This window comes from Anabrus simplex, chromosome 7 (assembly GCF_040414725.1).
Source record: "Anabrus simplex isolate iqAnaSimp1 chromosome 7, ASM4041472v1, whole genome shotgun sequence".
NCBI classification, from domain to species: Eukaryota; Metazoa; Arthropoda; class Insecta; order Orthoptera; family Tettigoniidae; genus Anabrus; species Anabrus simplex.
The window spans coordinates 187,871,087-187,896,606 of NC_090271.1; the positions used below are offsets into that span (position 1 = coordinate 187,871,087).

At 38.1% G+C, this 25,520-nt stretch overlaps 1 protein-coding gene across 1 annotated transcript; it reads right to left on the minus strand.

Moving 5' to 3' along the window:
• Window positions 1-1,908: 1,908 nt before the first annotated feature.
• On the minus strand, window positions 1,909-25,520 carry LOC136877026 (threonylcarbamoyladenosine tRNA methylthiotransferase). The gene is made up of 2 exons (XM_067150825.1): window positions 25,351-25,520; window positions 1,909-4,015 (listed from the first exon to the last, which is right to left on the minus strand). The coding sequence occupies exon 2, from the start codon at window positions 3,897-3,899 to the stop codon at window positions 2,244-2,246; it is 1,656 nt and encodes a 551-aa protein (XP_067006926.1). The 5' UTR covers window positions 3,900-4,015; window positions 25,351-25,520; the 3' UTR covers window positions 1,909-2,243.

Consider the following 25,520-nt stretch of genomic DNA (forward strand, 5'->3'; position numbering starts at 1 on the left):
CCTGACTAAGACTCATCAAGGTTGCAGGCATCTGAGATGAAGTTCCTTAGGTCCACAATTCAAAAAAACAAACTGAACAAGTTAAAAAATGACGTGGTTACAAAAGAAGCTGGGATTGAGACATTATTGTTAGATCAGGTCGGCATGTCCAGATTGAGGTAGTTTGGGCATGTAATGTGGATGGAGCCAACAATGACTGCATATGTCAACTTGGAGAGACGTGGCAGGAAAACGGATGATGGGAAGACCAAGAACTCGCTGGATGGACATCATAAAGATGGACACTACAGATCGGGGAAGGAAACTGGAGGACGCCATTAACAACAGAACGTGTCTCAATAAGACAGAATAGAAGAGGTTCGCCAACAGTACCTGGGAAACTGGAACTGTAAAATGATGATTTATTAATTAAATATTGCCACTACTATATTTAAAGCCCTCGTATATGCAAATACTCCATGCATATTTTTTCTGGAATTTAGTGAATAAAAACTCAGATGCATGCATTATTTCAAATAAGGTTAGTACCGCTTCACTTCAAACAATGGATCTTTTTATACTATAGCATTGTCTGCCCTAGGTCTGTGTGGCATGAGCAGGACGTTAGAAGTGATATGTGAACTACATGTTAAGTATGGATATAATTTCTGGTTATTGCTTGTTCATGGCTAAAGGAAAGCTTAGCATTATTGCACATGCAAAGAACAATGGAAACCATGCAGCAGGAAGTAAAGTTGTATTTGTAACTGGCAAAAATATAAAATGCTACTTCATGAAACAAATAGTAATCACTGGACATATCACAGCCAAAAGTAGAGCATTCAGACCTCAAAACAGTGGCCGTGTGATTATGCAGAAGATAAAAGACAGATGCGCAGTTACAAGTCAAACTTCAAAACTTGCCAGGGATGGCTGACAAAGATTTTTTTAATCACAATGGTTTAGGCTCCCAGAGAAGAAATGGGATCGCTCAATGACTTCCAGGTGATTGTGAAGGAGAGGTAGTGAAATTTCATCACTATGTAATAAATTTACACGAAGATCATTCATATACCGTATATAAAATTGGTAACGCAGAACAAATGCTGGTCTATTTCAAAATGCTGCTCGACAACAATGTCGACAGGAAGGTGGCATCCGTGTAATGATAAAAACGGGTGGTAATGAAAATCAAAGGTGTATGGTCATTCTGTGTATGTATGGTGATGGACAAAAGCTACCACCTTACGTAATATTTAAAAGCAAAACCATTCCAAAAGTACCAGTGAAAAGCATACTAATGAGGGCAAATCTGCAAAGGTGGCTGGATGGAGACCTTATGGTCGACTAGGTAACACATTTGGTAATTTTGTCCAGGTGTGCTGATAAATTTACTTTACATGTTGATGTATTATGTAAGAGTTGTAGAAAATTAGTTCTAACATGGAAATAAAGCATTTCTGGATCCGTGTCCATATAACATATTTTCTTCTTCTATGTGCGAGGATGTTTCTTGAAATTTTGGTCGTACTTTATTAATACACCCATATAAAAATTACAGGGTCATGAAAAGAGACACATAATAGGAAAAACACAGACATGTAAGTGTGGAAACAGGGAGGAATAGAGGAGAAAAGGACAATTTACACATCTTCACAAACTACTGCCTTCATTACTGTCTGAGACCAATGAGGAGAAAGCCAATGTAATGTATAAAGATGTGGAAATTGTTCTCATTCTGTTGTGTTTTCATATTTGTTCTTGTCTTTATCTACTGCTACCTCTTCCTATACTAACCTCTCATCGTGTTCATCCTACTGTGCGTTCCTTTCCATTACTTTTACATGTATATACAAATACATAGGAACACACAAAATTTTTGTGAACACAAAGTACACCAATCAATCTTGGAAATTTAACATAACAGAATGAAAAGGATAAACTGTATCTTTTATTAAGAAAATTCCACAATAATTACACAATAAGAACAAGTATTTTTATCTGAAAAACTGATAAAAGAATGGGTGTGTAACTTAAATTAATGTGGACCATGATATTCAAGAAGCTAAAACTAGAGATGGTGAAATATTTTTCCATCCAATAACAAAAATAGTAAACAATCAGTTCATTTCACTCTACAAGGAACTATTCAAACAGATCTCATTTGAAGTGTTGTTAGTGATGACGAGTGTGTAGTTTCATTCCTCTATTTGTAACATTACAATACCAATGTTAAGAGTCTGGAAACCAATCATGAATTAATGTCAAAATATCAACCATATCACTCTAGCTATCACAGCTATAATTAGTAAAGCTAATGAATACCTTATCGCATGACCAGAAGATTCTTTGCTTTCAGATGTGTGATTTACTCCAGACACTTTCCCTTGAGGAAGAGGAGGAGCAAGACCTGGGGACGGCCATTCTGTTTTGGAAGAGAGGGGTTTCCCCATCATGCTATGTTTACTGGTTGAAATAATTTTCACAGTTACCATTTTACCAATAAGTTCTGGACGCTTTGGTACAAGCACTTGCTCGTAAGCTTTTGTATGCCCAACATAATATTTACCATCATGAGACACTTCAGTGACTAGCACATTATGAATTTTCCCTAAGTGATGTTCATAAGGTTTATACGACTGAAACAATTCAGAAAGCATTTTTGTCCTTTTTTTCACTTCTTGTGCAGGCACTCGTTCCATTCGTGCAGCTGGTGTTCCTGGTCTTGGAAAGAACTGATTGATGAAAAGGCTAGGAAATTTGTACTTCCTACATAGGTTCATTGTATCTTCGAAGTCCTCTTCGGTTTCACCAGGAAACCCACAAATAATATCAGTAGCTATAGTCATATTTGGAATTCTTTCAAGGAAGAAATCAGCTACTCGTTCAAAGTCAGCACGACAATACTCCCTTTTCATACATGCTAGCACAGCATCACTGCCCGACTGCACAGGAATGTGCAAGAAACTATAAACTCGAGGATGGGCTAAAACTTTAGCCATTTCTTCTAGATGTTCTAGAATATAAGGAGGATTTGTCATTCCAACCCTCATCATACAGCCAGCTGGAATCACATCCACAAGCTTCCATAAAAGTTCAGGAAGATTCGTTCCAATATCTCGGCCATAGGTGCCAGTGTCTTCTGAAGTAAGCCATAACTCACATACACCTTCTTCAAAAGAAGTAACTGCCCGTGCAACAATTTCCTCAGGAGGATAGCTACCTAGTTCTCCACGTGCATGCTTTGTCTTACAATAGGTACACTGATTCAGACAGCCTGTATTCACGGGAATGATTTCAATAAGGGGATTTCGACGAACTTTTGGAAGAAGCAATGATGCACCTCCAGCCTTACGTCCATTCTGGCGTTTCCGACCTAACAATTTCACAGTGTGACCTTTCAATGTTTCCTCAACAACCTCCACAACTCGGTCAATCTGCTGGACACCAATCACACTAAGTCCATGAATGAAGTCAGCCTTTGGGGCTCCCTGAGGCACACATCCAGCCAGCACAACAGCCTTGCCAAGTTTCCGTCCAGCTTCAATCTCATTCCTGAAATGCTGTTCTGCAGGATTTTTTACAGTACAGCTATTCAAAAGCCATAGATCTGCTTCGTACTTGTTATCAGTCAACTTATACCCAAAGGATGCAAGCTGTCCAGCCATGTATTCACCATCGGAATTGTTATGAGCACAACCCCAGGATTTAATGTAAATTGTTTGAGTTCCAGGAATTATACTAGTTGGCCTCTCACATTCCTGGGGTTCTGCATTTTCAGTTGGTAAATCTGCATGCTGACGTTTTCTAGCTCGCACAGTAACAGACTTCTTACCCAGATATCGTTCATTTGGCATGAAATCTTGAGAAGAAACCAAATCTTCTATATCATCAACTTCACCGCATGATGATGCAGGCATTTTGATACAATAATGATCAAAATATACCAATAAATCCTCTTCCAAAGGCACAGTACAACTGGAGCATCAATAAGGTAGTTGTACAAATTGTGGCACAATCATTAAATCCCCAACACCTGGAACAAAAAACACATTACATTATCAATTGAAACACGGTGTCACTATATACAGGTTTATTAATATATGGCTGTTGGGGTTTCAAAAAATCATCGTACATAGTACAATTGACGTAGGAAGACAAATTTTATTTTACTGTCTACTGTAACTCATAACGTTTTTGTTTTTACATGCAATACAGATGTTCAATATGCGAGCTCTTTGTCACTCTACACATATCTACTCAACAGTCCATCTCTTCCCACACATGCCCCAACGTGTCAAGGGTATGTTTAGGAAGGCAGCTTTACACTCAGTTCCCTGCTGCGTCTTGCAGTTTTTTTCTTTGGGCTACAAAAATAAATTTCTCTGATCCGGTTCACTTCCGCTTTTGACATGGAGGGTGAATCTTCCCATATTTTGTTTGAATATGGGGCTGGACTATGGTAACAGACTATCTACATGGTTTTCAAGAGTACGAAATGCTCTCTCCTCACTGCCAGCCACCATTTTGTAAACATTACTATAACTATCATCTGGTGGTAACTCATGTAACTACAGTACATGCAGAACAACACTTTGAAAGTTTGTTTATCCACCACTGCATCAACATAATCATATACTTTGCACTGCTTCTAAAGAAATCAAGAAACCACTGCAATCTTTTTGAATAACGCTGTACAGGTGAAAGGAGTATGATTTAAAGAAATGAGGGGTCGGGTCAAATAAATGACAGTTCATTACAGTAAAATAAAAAACTAATATTATTGCTCAGATTCACATCTACTGTATATTGAAGCAAAACATGGGGGGGAAAGGGCAATGTTCTTCCTAGAACCTTATTAATGGGCGGACTGCGCTGCCATTTTTACAGACCGCCTGGCTAATATAACCTACAGTAGATCTGTGCTAGTTCCATAATATTAATATAAATTTGAGTCATTGGATGTTCCAAATTTCAATTTAAAAACTGTTTATTTAAGTGACAAATCTTCATTAATGTCAAAATTATTGCATCAATTACATCCAAGTTCAAACGTTTAGCCCGATTGCCACATAGTATCATGCACAAGTGGTGCATGGATTAGCGTGGAATCGCATGCGATTCTGCATGACATCACAAACCCGAAAGGCACTCCACAGCAACGAAATGGTAAGTCCCCTGCTACATGATTAGGAACGAACAGTAGAACACTAGAAGTTTGAAAACCGGGCGAGTTGGCCGTGCGCGTAGAGGCGCGTGGCTGTGAGCTTACATCCGGTAGATCGTGGGTTCGAATCCCACTGTCGGCAGCCCTGAAGATGGTTTCCGTGGTTTCCCATTTTCACACCAGGCAAATGCTGGGGCTGTACCTTAGTTAAGGCCATGGCCGCTTCCTTCCAACTCATAGGCCTTTCCTATTCCATCATCGCCATAAGACCTATCTGTGTCGGTGTGACGTAAAGCCCATAGCAAAAAAAGTTCAAAATACTCTCTTATGTCTTTTTTTGTGATAACACTAAAATAGTTCAATTTTTCAGTTAATGTTTACTTATCCAATATTATTAATGCCTAATGACCTGGAGGGATCAAACTGATATTTTATCATATCCATCTTTTACGCCCTATTTCCCACCCGGCTACTCATTCCTGACACCCGGCTAATGAAAATTTCTGGGGAGATCACTGAAAAGGAATGTTGCACTGTGATTATAACGATATGAGAATAATATTTGAAAACTGAGAATGATATTTGCAAGGCATACATGCAAAACATTTTATTTTTCAGATATTTTACTGCATGTACTATGCTGGTTCATACATCCAAAAGGCAAATGCTCACTGCTGCTTACCAGCGAGTATGCGATACTGTTAGTTTTTTACCATTCTATCAAGACTGTGGTCAGCGAAGATCGTAACAAGTGTTAGCAGTAGAAGCTGACATTCTGAATGACACCCAAAGAAAAGCATGCAACGTTTTTGTGGCCCAGTGGACTGTGCATCAAGTTCAGCATGAAAGAGCGCCAGCAATTCTACCAGTGAACATGTGTACAGTGCCTGCAAGATGAGGGTTTCCCACAAAGGCAAGAATTTTGTACATAGTTTCTAAGTAAAATGACACAACAGCCACTGATCCCCTTCCAAAGTGCTAGGTAGTCGCATGCAAAGCCTGTTTCACGAGGAACAGGGTGTTCTACCAGTGTTTATTGAAGAATGTAGCATTGCAAACGTGCATGAACATGTAATTTCTTCATGTCCGCTCCCATAATGTAATGGTTAGCACGCTGATGTCCTCAGAGACCCGGGTTAGATTCCCAGTAATTAAAAAAATTTAAGGTTGTCATGGGGCTGGTATTTGGTTAAATATGCACATGCAGCTCACCCCCATTGGGCGTGTGCCTGAAATAAAAGCTGCACCATTGAAATGAGGACACAAATTTACTTTTACACATCATGTGAGCTGCGGTGTACATAAATACCATGACCATTCAGCATTGGATAGAGTGCATGGGACCAATGAGATAGCCAGTTCAATCCCCTGTTTTAAATCCCATTGATGGATTACCTTTGGGTTCATATTAAGTCTATTATATGGAAGTGAAATTGGTATGGAAGATGAGCTCCATCACCATATTTTTGCTGCCGTGGAATCCATACAAATGGACATGCAAGTGCTTGCACATGTCGGGCATCATGAAATCATCACTACGAAGTATGTTCATGAGCAAATGGCGGACATAAACATCTACTTAAGTAGCTTGGGCAACCTTGGTGTCCTTTCAGAAGTGCCCTCATAATTTCTATCATCATGTGTAATATCTGTGTGAAGGTCAACGTCCAACTTGATGTTTACATACACTCGCTGTGTCAATGACACACCAGTGCCATGGTTGTTGGTCTGATGGTCACCCATGTGCCGAGAATACAAATGTGTTTATAAACACTAGCCAAGCGTGTGACAAAGTAAAATGAATAACATTGACTTTTGTCCTTCCGGACAACAACAGGACACAGACAGCTGTACCATATTGTAGCAGATACACTTCTTACACACCCTACACCATTTTTGGTACAACTTCCCCTTACACTCTGTATACCTGATAAACTTTATAAATAAAAGCACTTAAGAATAAATAATAAATACAAACAATAACAACAACCAATGATACCTAGCTTGTTCCTTATAATTACTAAACACTGCCTATTTAACCTATTAAACTGATGGAAGTAAGTGTCCACCAATTCATTTTATATTAATTTAGGTCAATGACTTCCACATTAAAACTCTTGAAACAACAAAAATAATCATAATTTCATTTATTGACTTCTAAGTTAGCAGTTTAACAATGCGTTAACAATACAGGTTTCCAAAGATGGTGGGGTTAGAAAGTACTAGTGTTGGAAAGAACACAGCTACAGTCGTAAGGGTTCAGCACAGGCATTTGCCTGGTTTAAAAATGGGAAAGTATGGAAAACCATCATCAGAAATGCCGAAGGTAGCATCTGAACACACCATCTCTTGAACGTAGGTTTAAAGCTACAGAGCCTGTACTGTTTAGCCACCATGTTTGGTCATCATCATTTTGATTTCTTGAAATAAAATAATTGAGTTAGAAAAGGAATAATGTAAAATATTATTCATACTAAATAAAACAGTTATTGGTGTAGGCTTTCATGGTTTGTATCAACTAACAAGTGAGAGACTCTTTTTCAAGATATTAAGGCTATGCTGAATTTGCAAATACATTGAATTTCAACAACTATTATCAAGGAAAAGTTCTTATAATTAAGAAAACAAATGCAATTATGAATAACTAACACAATATAAATTGCCATGACAGAATCATTGTTAACCACAATACTGTCCTCAGTAAAATGCTTTTTTTTTTTGCTAGTTGTTTTACGTCGCACCGACACAGATAGGTCTTATGGCGACGATAAAATCTTTATTCTGTCTTGTGAATAACAGTTCATTTTTAATGATACATAATAAAACCTGACACAGAAAAAGGAGTAACTTCTCTCCAAATACTGTCGAGTAAATGTGAATCTCACTTGGATTTGATATTCTGACTTCAAAAGCGACACATTTAAGTTTATAACTCTCTTGTTAGGATCCATTAACAAGGCGAAGTTGCCTATTACTTCTAACTGCTTTTAATTCTGGAATCTTCATAAAATCCTAGGAGAATATGATGGATGCTCTTCTGTTAGTTCATGAGAGTGCTGATAGGAGCATCATTAGATGCTACCAACTGTGAAAGGAAATGCATGTTGTTTGTGGGAGGGAGCAGACAAATGAAATTATTTGCACACATCCAAGCTAGTGGCAAAAAGCCATTGGTTTAACACGGCTGGGGTATTTGGCAGAAAGCCTCTCCTGAATATAAGCTTACAGCCACATAGCTTGTACTGCATAGCCAACACGATCGGTCATTATTATTTTGATTTCTTAGTTATTAAGTTGGAGTCAGCCATTGGCCCACAGGAAATGTATGTATGTTGTGGAAGGGTGCTGACACCTATTGGTTTGCGCACGTTCCTTGCTAGTGACAAAAAAAAAACAACCCAAAGCCTTCGAAGGAAATAAGCTGTCACAAAGCTGAAGGGCTCTGTTTCGTGTAAGCCACTGATCCACATTGTTGGTGCCAGCGACACATTTAAGTTTATAACTCTCTTGTTAAGATCCATTAACAAGGCGAAGTTGCCTATTACTTCTAACTGCTTTGAATTCTGGAATCTTCATAAAATGTGAGTGCTCAGTGAAGGGATGTGGGTAAGATTTTTCTGCGTTTGGTTATAAAAGTAAGTTTTTTCAGGGAAGGGGGGGGGGGGGATTTCAGCATTGGCAAAGAACACACCTCTCCTCTACAAGCATTTTAATGTTATATTCGTGTATTTAAGCATTTTAATGTTATATTCATGTATTTCATCTTGTGAAGGTCATGAATCTCCTGTCATAGGATTCTACCACCCATGCTACTCTTCTACTTATCTTTGGTCTTCATCTGCTAAGCTTCCTTATTTATGACAGGATTTTGATATGCAAGATGCAGAATTTAAGAGAGTGAAAAATAATAATTAACCTCCTTAACCCACGAGTGGTCGTTATATGAGATTTTCTCTCACATTATTTTGTATTGTGAGTTTACTTCTCAGTGATACAAAGGAGGTGACTGTTCCCTCTTCTAGCTGACTTGATAACTGTTGTGAGTAAGGCAATTCACATTTGAAGGGTAAGCATTCCCTCCTCTAGTAGTAATGAAGATTCGTGTGAGATGTTTTCTCATCGCGCGACCAGTGGCGTTGGTGTTATGTTGTAGGCAAGAGGGAAACTTTATCCTGTTGTAGGCATTAAGTCGCACGCGAAACATTCTCCATTTGCAGTTACTGATAAATGAGTCTCCAAAAATTATGAGTCACGGAAGAATGCTGGGTAATAAGCACTGTTACAAACTCCAGCTAACTCACATTTTAGAGAGATGACCTATTGTACTTTATTCTTGCATTCATATTACATCTGTCAGAAAGTTCTATATTAATAGTAATGTTATCAGCTTTACGTCCCACAAACTACTTTCACAGTTTTAGCAGATGCCGGAATTTTGTCCCTCAGGAGTTCTTTTACATGCCAGTAAATCTATGGCTAACGTATCTGAGCACCTTCAAATACCACCGGACTGAGCTAGGATTGAACCTGCCAAGTTGAACTCAGAGAAACAGCGCCTTAACCGCCTGAGCCATTCAGCCCGGCACTCTTGTGAATATTTTGTACCAACACGTGACTGAACTAATGAATAATTTCCTTCTTCTTCTTCTTCCTTTTCTACAGCTTTTCCCACACCTGTGGGGTCACGGGTGCGAACTGTGTCGAACATGTGGATTTGGCCCTTTTTTACGACTGGATGCCCTTCTTGACGCCAACCCTATATGGAGGGATGTAATCACTATTGCATGTTTCTGTGGTGAAATTGAATGATAACAATTTCATGTGGTCTGTATTGAACTGAGATTGCAAATAAATTAAAAATATATTGCGGTTCCACCTATTCAATACAAGAAAACTTATTAAATGCAAGGTTACACAAGGTTCTTTCCACAACCGAAAATTGTTTCATCCATCTCAACCAATACTTCAATCTCATTTTCAATTTAAATGACATTTCAGAAAAACCGAATATTCTTTTTGACTTTCTCATTTTCATTTTTAAAAACGTTTATTCTTTAAACCCAAATACAATTTTCCATGCTTTACATAGTTCCTATCCATGTCTTTTGCCCCAATTATCTCAAACCCCTGACCTAACTTAGATCCACTCCCCTTACTTCCTTTATCTCTCTTTCAAATCTACTATCTTTTTTCTTCCCCTCCTTTTTCTTACTCATTTTGAAATATTATCTCTCACTGCATGTCATAAACTCTACACTCTTTACAATATGAAATTTTATATTATATTTTCTCATGCTTTTTACTCCTATCCAGCTCATAAATTGATTTTTACTTTCTACAAATGGCTCTATTTCTCCATCGAACGGAAAATTATTCTTAAATATGGTTCAGAATGACTTGACCTTCAGATTGACCACTTCACCGCATTATGAACTCTTTGAGCATTCATTTAATGATACCTTGAGTCATCTTCTGTGATACGGTTCTCAATTGTTCCAATTCTGCACAAAAAGCTATTTGTTTCTTAATCTATAAAACATTTGACTACAAGATCCAACATCAAGATCTCCACATCAAGCTTTTATGTTTTCAATGTCTTTTATTTGCTAGCGAATTTTTTTACCTTGCACCTTTTGAAAAATTTAAAAGATCTTTGAATACCCAGTGCATCTTTCTTATACGATTTTGAATTTTCGTCATGTGAAAAACGTTTGTATTCTAAACATTCTTGTTATTTGCCAGTGAATTTTTACCTAACACCTTTTGAACGACAGGCTGAAGATGACCCTGACTAGAGGTCGAAACCGGTCCCAAATTATGATTGACTTATAATGTACCAACAAATGGCAAATAAGTTAATATAGGAAGGGCAGTTGATTCAGAAAGTGATGGAACCAACTAGAGGGAAGAATATTTTGGATGTGGTGCTGATAAAACCTGATGAGCTCTATAGAGAAACCAAAGTAATGGATGGTATTAGTGATCACAAAGCTGTTTTTATCGTAGTTAGAAATAAATCTGATAGAAAGGAAGGTATTAAAATTAGGACTATTAACCTTTCAGACCGTGTACGCACAATTGTGCAGGTTCGTATTTTAATTATGTCTGAGCTTATTTGACGTTTTCTTGGCGCTAGACCGGACTGCAGTGCTTGTGCGAGACACGTAGCATGTACTTCAGGTGTTTTTATTTAGTACTTGACCACCAGGGGGCAGGAAGAAGAGTTTAAAAATACAGTTCATTAGGAATATGGCAGGAAGCAGTAATGCCTAAAGTAAGTATTTATTTATTGCATTCATATTAATCTAGAAGCTTTACTGAATATCAGAATATAATGAATGAAGTGTGTAGATTGTGTAGCAAACATAAATTGTAAACTTACAACATCGTACGTAATACCATGAGGTTTTGAATGTGCGGGCTAGGTTTCCTTACAGCCAATGCATGCAGGAGTGCTGGGCGCTGTCACAAAAAGGACTGTGAAAGAAAAAACTCGTACTCTACATGAAAAATGTAATGTATAATATTTTAATTGTTTAAAATCGTTCCACATTGTAAAATAGAACATTTGATCACGTACATGTGCATATTCACATGTACTGAGTTGAATTTTTTAATTTTTTATTTTTTGCAAGTAGTGAATGAAGTCCTGACACGCACAATTGTGTGGGTTCTGTTTTTCAGCCGATAGTTCTTATTTTGTAAAATAAACTGTAAAAACATGTATTTAAGAGCATTTTAGTAAGTTTTTGATGTTTAGACACCTCCAGATTTCCTTCAGGTCTGACGACAAGCTGCTGCTGCTGCCAAAAGGGCAGTAATAGCAAAACTCCTCCTCAATGTGGAAAATGTAACGTTTACTTGTGTTTGAATGAAGATGTAATTGTTTTAAATTATTCCCCACTGTAAAATAGTACATTTGATCATGTACATATGTATATTCACATGCATTGAGGTAATTTTTCTTTTTTGTAAGTAGTGAAGTGCACAATTGTGCGGGTGCTTTTTTTCAGATGTTAATTTTTATTTTGTAGAATAAACTAAAAATATATGTATTTAAGAGCATTTTAGTCAGTTTTTGACGTACAAACAAAAATTCACACTGCCAGTTTTCTTTCAGGTCTGAAAGGGATTAGGCAGTACCATATGGCTGATAAAACAGGCATGAGGGAGTTTTAGAAAAGTAACTATGATCGCTGGAAAATGGCAAATAAAAATGTAAACCGACTCTGGTATGGGTTTAAAGCAATTGTTGAGGAATGTGAAAATAGGTTTGTACCTTTAAAGGTGGTAAGGAATGGTAAAGATCCACTATATTATAACAGAGAAGTAGAGAGACTAAGAAGGAGATGCAGGTTGGAACGAAGTAGAGTTAGAAATGGTTATGGAAGTAAGGAGAAATTGAAGGAACTTAGTAGGAAATTGAATCTAGCAAAGAAGTCAGTTAAGGATAACATGATGGCAAGCATAATTGGTGGTCATACAAATTTTAGTGAAAAATGGAAGGGTATGTATAGGTACTTTAAGGCAGAAACAGGTTCAAAGAAGGACATTCCAGGAATCATTAATGAACAAGGGGAGTGTGTATGCGAGGATCGTCAAAAGGCAGAAGTATTCAGTCAGCAGTATGTAAAGATTGTTGGTTACAAGGATAATGTCCAGATAGGGGAGGTGAGTAATACCAATGAAGTATTACAATTTACCTATGATAACAATGACATTTACAGTAAGATACAAAAGTTGAAAATTAGAAAAACAGCTGGAATTGATAAGATTTCTGGGGATATACTAAAGGCAATGGGTTGGGACATAGTACCATATCTGAAATACTTATTTGATTATTGCTTAGGTGAAGGAGCTATACCAAATGAATGGAGAGTTGCTATAGTATCCCCTGTGTATAAAGGAAAGGGTGATAGACATAATGCTGAAAATTACAGGCCAGTCAGTTTGACATACATTGCATGTAAGTTTTGTGAAAGCATTCTTTCTGATTATATTAGACATGTTTGCTAAATTAATAACTGGTTTTACAGAAGGCAGTTTGGGTTTAGGAAAGGTTATTCCACTGAAGCTCAGCTTGTAGGATTTCAGCAAGATATAGCAGATATACTGGATTCAGGAGGCCAAATAGTCTGTATTGCGATTGACCTATCTAAGGCATTTGATAGGGAAGATCATGGAAGACTACTGGCAAAAATGAGTGGTATTGGACTAGAAAAAAGAGTGACTGAATGGGTGGCTATATTTCTAGAAAGTAGAACTCAGAGAATTAGAGTAGGCGAAGCTTTATCTGACCCTGTAATAAGTAAGAGGGGAATTCCTCAAGGCAGTATTATTGGACCTTTATGTTTTCTTATATATATCAATGATATGTGTAAAGAAGTGGAATCAGAAATAAGGCTGTTTGCAGATGATGTTATTCTGTACAGAGTAATAAGTAAGTTACAAGATTGTGAGCGGCTGCAGGGTGACCTCGATAGTGTTGTGAGATGGACGGTGGACAATGGTATGATGATAAACGGGGTTAAAAGTCAGGTTGTGAGTTTCTCAAATAGGAAAAGTCCTCTCAGTTTTAATTACTGCGTTGATGGGGTGAAAGTTCCTTTTGGGGATCATTGTAAGTACCTAGGTGTTAATATAAGAAAAGACCTTCATTGGGGTAATCACATAAATATGATTGTTAATAAAGGGTACAGATCTCTGCACATGGTTATGAGGGTATTTAGGGGTTGTAGTAAGGATGTAAAGGAGAGGGCATATAAGTCTCTGGTAAGACCCCAACTAGAGTATGGTTCCAGTGAATGGGACCCTCACCAGGATTACTTGATTCAAGAACTGGAAAAAATCCAAAGAAAAGCAGTTTGATTTGTTCTGGGTGATTTCCGACAAAAGAGTAGCATTACAAAAATGTTGCAAAGTTTGGGCTGGGAAGACTTGGAAGAAAGGAGATGAGCTGCTCGATTAAGTAGTATATGTGATACAAATTCTTATAATTAACAAAATTATAAGAATTTGTATCACAAGTAGATCTTCAATACGGACAAAAAATGAAATTTATAACCTGCAATAAGTGGTATGTTCCGAGCCGTCAGTGGAGAGATGGTGTGGGAGGACATCAGTAGACTAATAAGTTTGAGTAGTGTCTTTAAAAGTAGAAAAGATCAGAATATGAAGATAAAGTTGGAATTCAAGAGGACTAATTGGGGCAAATATTCGTTTATAGGAAGGGGAGTTAGGGATTGGAATAACTTACCAAGGGAGATGTTCAATAATTTTCCAATTTCTTTGCGATCATTTAAGAAAAGGCTAGGAAAACAACATATAGGGAATCTGCCACCTGGGCGACTGCCCTAAATGCAGATCAGTAGTGAATGATTTATTGAACCTTGGATTAATAAGTTTTCTTGTATTGAATTGGTGGAACCGCAACATATTTTTAATTTAATTTTTTCTGTGGTGGTTGCTAGTGTAGTGTGTTGTGTGAATATGAAGAGGGAAGTGTTGGGACAAACACAAACATCCAGTCCCCAGGCCAGAAGAAGTAATCAGTGGCGATTAACATTTCCAACCCGGCAAGGAATCAAACTCGGGACCCTCTGAACCGAAGGCCTCAACGGCGACCATTCAGTCGATGAGTCGGTCAACTAATGATTAATTTCCATTGATTAGTAATTTGTTTCTGTAATATATGGCTAAGCATTTCAATTTTTTTTATCTAAAATGTATAACACAGACTTTGCGTCTCATTTCAGTAATTCATTTCACGCTTACGCCCTACAAAATTGTGGAAGATATATTTATTTTAAATTAAGTTTAATATGAGAGAAAGTCTCACATGCAACCACTTGTGCAATACAGCTAGCGACCACTCGCGGGTTAACAATGCAGTGCAATTTTCTAACAATTACAGTAATCAATTTTATTTTCAAGTGAGAACTCTACTATGAGATGACAAAACACCATAGAAAGCAAAACTGACTATGTTTTATACCTATTTCATTCCAATTCCCACATATGGACTCGAAACATGTACCCTGCATGACAAGGCAAATAGTAAAATCCAGTCAACAGAAATGAAATTCATCACAACAATGAACCAAAAGACCAGGAAGGACAAGATTAGGAATGAAGCAAATAAAAAGGAGGCTGGCATCAAAATACCTGTTACTGAGCTTTTAGGAAGGCACAGGCTACAATGGTTTGGCCATGTTATGAGGATGGACAGAACGAGAACAGCAAGGAATTACTTTGACAGAGAAGTGAAAAGGGAGAGGCCAGTTGGGAGACCAAGGAATCGATGGATACACACAGTGAAATCGGAGGTCAGCAAGAGGAATACCAAATGGTGAGGACATAGAGAAACAGAAACTATATTTGACAGGAAGAAGTGGCCGCTTGTACACCACACCCGGGAAACTGGAGCTGGAAAACGACGATGATAATGAATCCTAGAAAGTCGTTATATAATTACAATATTCAGGAGGATTTTAAAAAATCTCACAAATGGTACCTATATTAAAGAAACATTGCTTTTCCTACAAAAATAGCATACACAACAATGAACCAAAAACCAAAAGGACAAGGACTTTAAGAAGCTACTTTCCCTGGGTAACCAGAGAAAGGCCGTCTTGCCAGTAATAACACAACTCTTCCTCATTCTTAGTCGCATTACTAGCTAATGAATCACAACCTCCCATTTACTGCTGTCTTGGACAATAGATTTATCTATCAAGTAATGGTCATTAAGTAGACAAGAGTAACACTCAGCTAGAAAATGATTAGTTAAACAGTCAAATGAATTGTTCACCACCATGAATACAACAAAATGTTAAGCTGAATGTTCTTGAGTTTGTTATTTAATCAAAAATAAAAATTAAACATCATGGAAAAAAAAGTGAAATATTTCTGATGGGCACAAGAGGGAAAGTATTCTGAAGCAGAAATGGAAAGGTTGATGTAGATGCAAGAAACCTGGAAGAGGGAAGGCAGAAGCAGTGTCTTCATGATAAAATTCATTATGACCATGCATAAAACTACAAAGAAGAAAGGAATCAGTAGAAATAATCTGAAGGGTGCTCTGCAAGTTTTGCAACTAATTACACTACTTGCCATAGACCTAATAAGGTTACAATTGATAGCACAATAATAAATACAAACAACTGTTTAGACTGATATTATACAGATAAAGCATAAAAATAGAAAGATCAAGTCTACACTTCACAGTGAGAAGTTAGCATGTACTCAGGAACTATAAAGCAGTGGCGACGCGTGACGTTTTGAAAAGTGTTACCACAATCTTTCTGAGAGTATATTGTTGCTCGCGCCGCAGCATTTTTATGAACAGTACAGATGTAATTTCATAAAAGTGAAACACTTTATCATCGATATTACTTTTGTATAAGATAACATCATTTGAAAATGATGAAATGGCACATAATATATTGAACACTAGTGACCAACAAAATCATAGAGACTAGCAGTCTCGATTATGCACTAATTGAAAATAGTTCACATCATGAAAAACGTATGGCAGGCTATTCATGCACTCATAAACATCTATTATAATAATGTTATTGGCTTTACGTCCCACTAACTACTTTTTCGGTCTTCGGAGACGCCAAGGTGCCGGAATTTAGTCCCGCGGGAGTTCTTTTACATGCCAGTAAATCTACCGATATGAGGCTGACGTATCTGAGCACCTTCCAATACCACCGGACTGAGCCAGGATAGAACCTGCCACGTTGGGGTCAGAAGGCCCGTGCCTTAACCGTCTGAGCCACTCAGCCCGGCTAAACATCTATTAAAGTGCTGATAATATATCTGTTATTTCTTCTTCTTTCTTAATCTCTTTACCCTCCAGGGTTGCTTTTTCCTCGGACTCAGCGACGGATCCCACCTCTACCACCTCAAGGGCAGTGTCCTGGAACGTGAGACATTGGGTTAGGGGATACAACTGGAGAGGATGACCAGTACCTCGCCCAGACGGCCTCACCTGCGATGCTAAACAGGGGCCTTAGTGTGGGATGGAAGATTGGAATGGATGGACAAGTAAGAGGGAAGGAAGCTGCCGTGGTCTTAAGTTAGGTACCATCCTGGCATTTGCCTGGAGGAGAAGTGGGAAACCATGGAAAACCACTTCCAGGATGGCTGAGGTGGGAATCAAACCCACCTCTACTGAGTTGACCTCCCGAGGCTTAGCGGACCCCGTTTCAGCCCTCGTACCCTTTTCAAATTTCGTGGCAGAGCCGGGAATCGAACCAGGGCCTCTGGGGGTGGCAGCTAATCACACTAACCCCTACACCACAGAGGCGGACCTGTTCTTTTTTACTAGCTTATTATGCTTGTCAATTTTCTTTCTGTAAGCTGAACTCAAACAGAACTCTATTCTGCACTTTCCGAACTGAATCATATCGGCAACAGCGTTGATGTGAGCTTGAGACACCTCATGGCATCTCTTTAAAACTCTGAAACTATCTAAATTGTCCACACCGTCTTCCAAGCATTATTTCCTGAGAAAAATTGAATACATGGCCAACAGTACAGTTTATTAATTTTTGCACAACCACATAACCAGTCCAGATTTAAGTACCACAAGTCATGAAAATATTGAACTGTTCTGTTCGATTCCTTGAATAACTTTTAAAAAGAAAATGTGGGTCTACCTTTTTCAATTATGTTTTTCTTTTCTTCAAAAGTTCTTAACGAAAATAGCGTGTTCATTAAGCGTTCAATTATACACGAACATTCTGGGCCCGCCAACTCGCTTATTTTCGAGGTGGAAGCGACAGCACTCATTTTAATGTTTAATACGTTGTGCAGTCGTAAAGGCTATCATTACCTAACATAAATTAAATATAAATTCACACTTTAACAAGAGAAGTCACATCATATTATAATATAAAACAATAACACAATATTATAACAATGCGCTGTTGACAGCAGCGGAACGAACAGACGGAACAACTCAGCACCAACGTTATAAGCTTTTGTTTCCACTTTCCACTGTGGTGGTAACACGACCGGAGAACGCAGCAGGATACATTTCAGTGTCGAGGGGAAAGGGGCCTTGCTTGGTGCAGTAATACTCGCCTAGCTGTTAGAAGAGATTCAAGGAGTAACCACTGCATGGGTGGTAACAGCCTCTCACTCAGCTTTGATGGTGGCAGACTGCTGCAATTGAGTTATCGCGACACGTCCCGGCGAAGAAACAAAAATATTAATATTGATGATGATGCTTGTTGTTTAAAGGGGCCTAACATCGAGGTCATCGGCCCCTAATGGTACGAAATGAGACGAAATGGAATGACAAATTAAAAGTCCAAAAGTCTCCACTGACCAGAATTCAAAATGTGAGGACGAAGAATGGATGGAGATGAATTTAAAACAATCAGTGGGTGCGACCCGCAATGCCTTACATTTACAGAAACTGATGTAAAACAATAGGATTACTGACCAAGGGACTGCTGCTATAGCATAACACTGAATTGATGATGCTTGCAGTCTAAAGCGGTTCCAAAATCCAAGTTATCCGCTCCTCATAACGGTACTTATCACTAGGAAAGTAGAACCATGGTATTTGTCATGTTGTGGTACTAATCAAAAGTAGCAGAGACTCGCGGTATTCCACACATTATGGTACTATTCACAGGTTATGAAATTCGACATATAATACAGACCTATGGTTTTTTTCACTTTGCGGCGCCATTTGCAGGCAACGCAAACCTATGGTGTTCATCACATAAGAGTACTAACCACAGGGACCTGCACTATCCCATGGTGTTCCTCATATAGTGGGTACTAATCACAAGCACGGCAGAACCATGGTAGCTATCACCCCATGGTCTTGCTCATATGGTGGTACTAATCACAGGTACTGCAAAAGCCGACTGCACAGTGCTTCTGTGTGCTACTAATCACAAACCTATTTGGTACCTAATATAGTGGTACTACGCGCAAGTAAAAGCGACCCATGATGTTCTCCGCGTGGTGGTACTAATCACAAGTAGTTTCATGGTTCCAAGACAATCATCCCTTGGTCGCCCCTTTTGACAGGCACGGGATATCGTGGGTGTATTCTTCATCTGCGTCCTCCACCCACATGAGGTTGTGCGTTTGGTCCGCGAGAGGTATTTTATTTCCCTCAAGTCCGCCGGCAAGCCGGTTCGGACCCCCCTATCCGCCACCTGGGACGCGCTATGTGGGAGTATCACCTCTCCCCTTGCTACGCCAGTGTAGTAGGTTCACGGAATATTAAAGAATATTTGATTTTTATATTTTCAAACTGTTACCAGAGGTAACAGTGGAAACTAGCCCGCTTCACCACTGGTATTAAAATTTGTCTGATAACGTGTGTAACTGTGATGACTGTAGTATGGTGCGTGTTTGTAATAGGGAAGAAGATTGAGAAGGAGACAGACTATACACATATGCTTACCACAGAGTTAAATGGTTTTTTGACTACAAAAGGCACCGTATACATTACAGTTTTGTTATAACTAAAAACAATCATAATAGGCCTACTTTAAGATTTATCCGGAGTAACTTCTCCAAGTGAAAAAGTTTGATTCGGTTCACTATATTATGCCTGGACCGTAATGTTAGCTTGTAATTAGGTTCCATACAATATCGATGTCCCGGCATAATACACCTGAGAACTGTCATCTATACTCAATCCAAAGGGAACATATACTTGTCAATCAAACGAGATTTTCATTTCACCATTCTACTCAAAATGTCAGGTAATGCTACACCAACTACATATCCTGAGCATATGCTCAGTTGATAGATACAATCACAAGAACTTAATTCTTTTGGAGTGGAGTTTTTGCTTAGAAAGGTTGAGTATAAAACTTAAATAATCATGTTCTCTACCACCCATTCTGTAATTCAGTAACCAGAAAGGACTCTTAATGTTGCAAATTTTACTCATTTTTTTTGTATTGTATACTGTTATTATTATTATTATTATTATTATTACAACACACCGAGCTCGATAGCTGCAGTCGCTTAAGTGCGGCCAGTATCCAGTATTCGGGAGATAGTAGGTTCGAACCCCACTGTCGGCAGCCCTGAAAATGGTTTTCCGTGGTTTCCCATTTTCACACCAGGCAAATGCTGAGGCTGTACCTTAATTAAGGCCACGGCTACTTCCTTCCAACTCCTAGCCCTTCCTTGCCCCATCGTCGCCATAAGACCTATCTGTGTCGGTGCGACGTAAAGCAAAACAAAAACAAAAAACACGTCTTCCTTAAAATGTAAATATACTAGTATAAAACGTCTATTTTATAGCATTTTTTATTATTGTTATGATAACATGTTTAAAAAATGTAAATATATCATCCAAACTACAAGTTTTTAAAATACTTGCACCATTGAGACAAGCAAAGTATCTTTTATTAAGGTCAATAATATACTTCTCTATACAGGGTGGTCGGAAACAACATGAATTAGGCATATGAGCGTTAGAGGATTGGTCATGGTGATTGATAATTTGAAAAATAATTCAATATCTCACGCCATTGTGATTTTATCAGCTGCTTAAGTTAGACAATCAGATCGCTTTGTGGGCTTTGCGGGGCAGTGTTGCTAAATTTGCATGTGGCTTAAGACCGACCTGAGAGCCATGCTGAAAAATCAACAACAAACGTGAACACAGCCTGCGTTTCAGCCAGTGCCACCGTAGTGTACTTGCTATGGCACGAGCCTATCAGCTGAAAGATCCACATTCATATCTTTTCCCTGGCAAAACTGTTTCTTCGAGTGTTTCTTCTTGTTTCTTCCCTGAATGTGCAATGCAATACTATGAGAAAACTGCAATACTAACCCGTATGTATTAAACATCAAAAGAAATATCTCCATCTCAGAATTACTAGAAAAATATTATTTATTTCATTAAATTCTTTATTTGTGTAAAATAATTTATTCAAATAATTCAATGATTAGGTCACTGTAGTTCACTGTATTCGATGGTATATAACTCTACGAAAGTTGTCTCCTCTGATCTTTCTATGCCAGCCCGATAGAGTGTTCTGTGAAATTTGTCTACGCAGATCTTTCTTAGTCTGATAGATGGCTCTGTGAAATCAAGTTATCACCAGAATGTTAGCTGTTGCTCCATGTTGCTTCTAATAAGCGAGAAACAGAAATAAATCCATCTCAGGATATTCTATTTCAAAAAGTCCTTTATTATGAAACTTACATTGAATTATTCAGTGTAGGGTTATTAAATAAAATCTGTATACACTGCCAAGCATGACATTTTGCTGTGGAAATGGTAAACGGACATTTTAATGATAACGATTTTATGAAATATAAAAGTTAAGGCAGTATAATAATACAATGTCCTTTTGCATCCTTCTCTGCTAACTGTGGCCACCTTCCAGGATTAGGTCCTTACTGTTTTAAGATTCAGAGGACGATTCATAGGTACATTTCTGATTTGCTGATTACTGAACATTGCCGAGGATTATAGGCCAACTTTATGTGAAAGTTTCAAGTCTGCAAGACTGAAAACTATAAATTGCCACGGTTGAAAAATTCCATATGTATAGTCACAGTAGAAGTGTAAGTTTAAAAGCAAATAAAGGGTCGTCCGGAGTATATTTTTTGTTACTTTTCTCATGCTTCCTTTATCATCAGTTTCATTTTTTGCCTTTGTTCATAGATATTGCTGCAACAGGCCACTAGTATGTCATAATCTTTGTTCGGTGCTCACCTTCTACGCTCAGGTTGCAGGATTGAATCTCAGTGCAGTTGTTTGGCAAATAAGAACACAGTGCTTAAATGTGTGGGACCAAGGAAAATATTCAGTCTAGTGTACGCCTTAATGTCTACAGTAATTGAAAGGAAGAAGAACACATTATTATTACCTATTAACTTCGAATTGCAACAGTAAGTGGAATAGATGAGAAAACTAAAAATAATCTTTCCTACTAGTTCAACAAAAAAGGGAGCTTTTCATGGGAGTGCAATGTTAGAGAATATAAGGAGAAAGTGCACAATATAGGCCCTATATATCAATAGTGGTATTATAAAGAACACTTCTATAAAGGCCTATTCTGATTCTATTTTATTCAAAGAGAGATACTGAAGAGATTATAGATAAAAATACAACATTTTAATGCTTGCATAGTAAACAGCTTCAGGCACTAGGGACTAAACAAAGAGGTGCTGAAACAATATTATGGCCGATAATGGTACATTTAAGTAGGTTACGCAACAACAGTGTCTGTTTTGATAAAACTCTTGAATGGTGTATGCCACTGGCAATCACCATAAGTTGCCCATCTCGACCTACAGATATATTGAAATACTGACACACACATACATATACCTGAACAGTCTTAGAACCTCTTCTGGTGAGCAAATAGAGATATATTAATAACATACAACTTTCTTCATTTTGTATATACATTATAAAAGGACGAACCTCCGTGGCTCAGGCAGCAGTGCGCCGGCCTCTCACCGCTGAGTTTCGTGGTTCAAATCCCGGTCACTCCATGTGAGATTTGTGCTGGACAAAATGGAGGTGGGACAGGATTTTCTCCGTGTACTCTGGTTTTCCCTGTCATAATTCATTCCAGCAACGCTCTCCAATATAATTTCATTTCATCTGTCATTCATTACTCATTGCCCCAGAGGAGTGTGACAGGCTTCGGCAGCCGGCACGATTCCTATCCTTGCCACTACATGGGGGCTTCATTCATTCCATTCCTGACTTGGTCGAATGACTGGAAACAGACCGTGGAATTTCATTTTTCATTATACAAAGATCAATATCCGAACTTTCTTTTTTGCTAGTGGATTAATGTTGCAATAACACATCAAGGGTTTTTGGCAATGGAAAGATGGGGAAGGGCTATGATTGGGAACGAAGTGGCCATGGCCTTACTTATGGTACAGCCCCAATATTTGCCTGGTGTGAAAATAGAAAACTAAGGAAAACCATCTTCAGAGCTGCCGATGGTGAGATTTGAACCCACCATCTCCCAAATGCAAGCTCACAGCTACGCGACCATAACCGCATGGCCAACTCACTTGGTATGTTTTTCACAAGTTGCTTTACATCGTACAGACACAGTCACTCGGTATGTCTGAACGTGAGAAATGTAAGCATTAATGAAACTATCATTAAAACTCAAAGAATGGAGTGCTAAATATATTTTATTTCATAATTACTGTATGGGATAATCACTCTCAAATGTGGAATTAGATCACTGCAAATTTGAGCACTGAGAAAAGATGCTAGCATACTTGTAGCAGTGTTCTCTCTACAACCTTTTTAATGGGCGCACCACCCTGGCATTTTTACAGACTGCCTGGCGAAAACAATGTGGATATAAAGTGCTAATTACATAACATTAATACATTTTCGAGTAATTGGTGCTCCAATTAAAACGTAAATACTTTAAAGCTGTTTATTTAAATAATACCTAAATCTCCATTATTGTCAGCATAATTGCGCCATGATTAGCGTGGAATCGCATGTGAGCACTCGATTTTACGTGACGTCACAAACCTGTATGGTACTCCACACCAACCGGGTGGTAAGCAGTGGTGTTAAATGGTTATTAATGAGAATAATATTAAAAGTTCAAAATACTCTGTTATGTCTTGTTCATGATATTAACAGTAAAATAGTTCAATTTTGCAGTTAATGTTTAGGCTATTTGTCTGATATTGTTAGTGACCTACTGGTACTTGGGATAAAATAAAATGTTACCATATTCATTTTTTACGTAATATTCCCTGTCCGGTTACTGATTCTTCTTACCCAGCTGACGAAAATTTCTGGGGAGTACATTGTTGTTGTTGTAGTAGTAATAATAATCATATGGCCTCAGCTCCCATGTGCAAATATTTTAATTTGACGCCATCTGGCTGTCTGCTCGTCAATTTTGATGTTCCGTTTTACTCTAGGCTTACTAGATGGCAGATAGTGTAAACCGAATCTCTCTTGGGTGTCTGTGGCTGAGATTTAATGATTTTTGTCAGGTAAACACCAAATGTGTCACCAGAGATCTTTTACATGTCGACATCGTATGACATGGAGTGTTGACTGGACTTCATTTCTGCCCTTCAAAAATCCGACTACCTCTGCCATGTTTGAACCCGCTACCTTGGGATCCGGAGGCCAACACTCGACCACTGATAAATAGAGGCGACTAATATTGTAGTGTAACGAGACTATTGATATGGTGATTATAGTCATGGGACCTCAAGTCCACAGGATTGTTATTTTTCATTTCAAAAATCCTAGATGCATTCGCTGTGATTCAAACCATGGCTGCTTTGATGGGAACCCACCAAAAATGCCACTCAGTTACCATGCCCCATTGAGCAGTGAAGGTGAGAGCCTGATCTACTATGCTGTATAGCCTGTCTATTAGCATATCAGTTTTCTTACCAAACTACATTGAGCTACTCTGAAAGATTCTAATCAGCAAATACAGTTAGCTACAAATGTCAACACTGACAGTTCGAGTTCATAGATATAAAGGATACCGAGAGTGTGGCTCCTTCCTGACACAGAATAAACATTCAATACAGTAATTCTTAAGAACAAAGAATAAGATGGGCATTTCCAATGTCACAACATGCACAAAAACATGGTAGGGAATGTCCAGTGATGGTAAGGTCAGTTTCCACATAAGAATCTTTTATTAAAATAATAGTTATGTCGTAAACAGCGGAGCAGAACAGGTGAGAATAGTTGTCAACAATCATCTTTACGACTAACATTTCATGACTTGCCCCAAACTTCTAAGGAAAAAAAAAAAAAAAAAAAAGCATGGACTTCCCCTACCGACAGAACTAGGTTCTATGGTAAGTAAAGAAAAATGGTTTAAGCAGTGAGTTTATATGATACAATTATAAAGCACAAGGGAAAGCATGTCAGACACAAACTCTATTATTTCACAAAATGATCAAGCACCTCAGCAAACGCCTATAACGGTAGAACTGGAATGGTAAAATCTCAGATAAACCATAAAACAACGTTCATGGTAGAGGTAGTGATTATTATTACTCCATAAAACAACGTTCATGGTAGAGGTAGTGATTATTATTACTATTATTTATTATTGAAATTATAAGGGAGAACACAATGAGATTATCGATCCCTACATTACAGTACCGGTAGGTTTATATCAGCCTTACGAACGGCACGAATGTACTCAACATAACCTCTTAGATAAACTTACTCAATATATATTTCGAACGACAGCAACTTCTCTCCTTCAACTATGTTAAAACGATATATGTATCGTAATTCTTTTAATATATCGGAAGTTCATCAAGCGTAACAAACATCACTCAAAATAGGAAGACAATAACTCTATTTTCTTGTCGATCACCTTCTTGTTTTGGTGGC

Excerpts from the sequence above, each read along its gene's own strand:
- LOC136877026 (XM_067150825.1), bottom strand. The coding sequence starts at position 3,899 with ATGCCTGCATCATCATGCGGTGAAGTTGATGATATAGAAGATTTGGTT.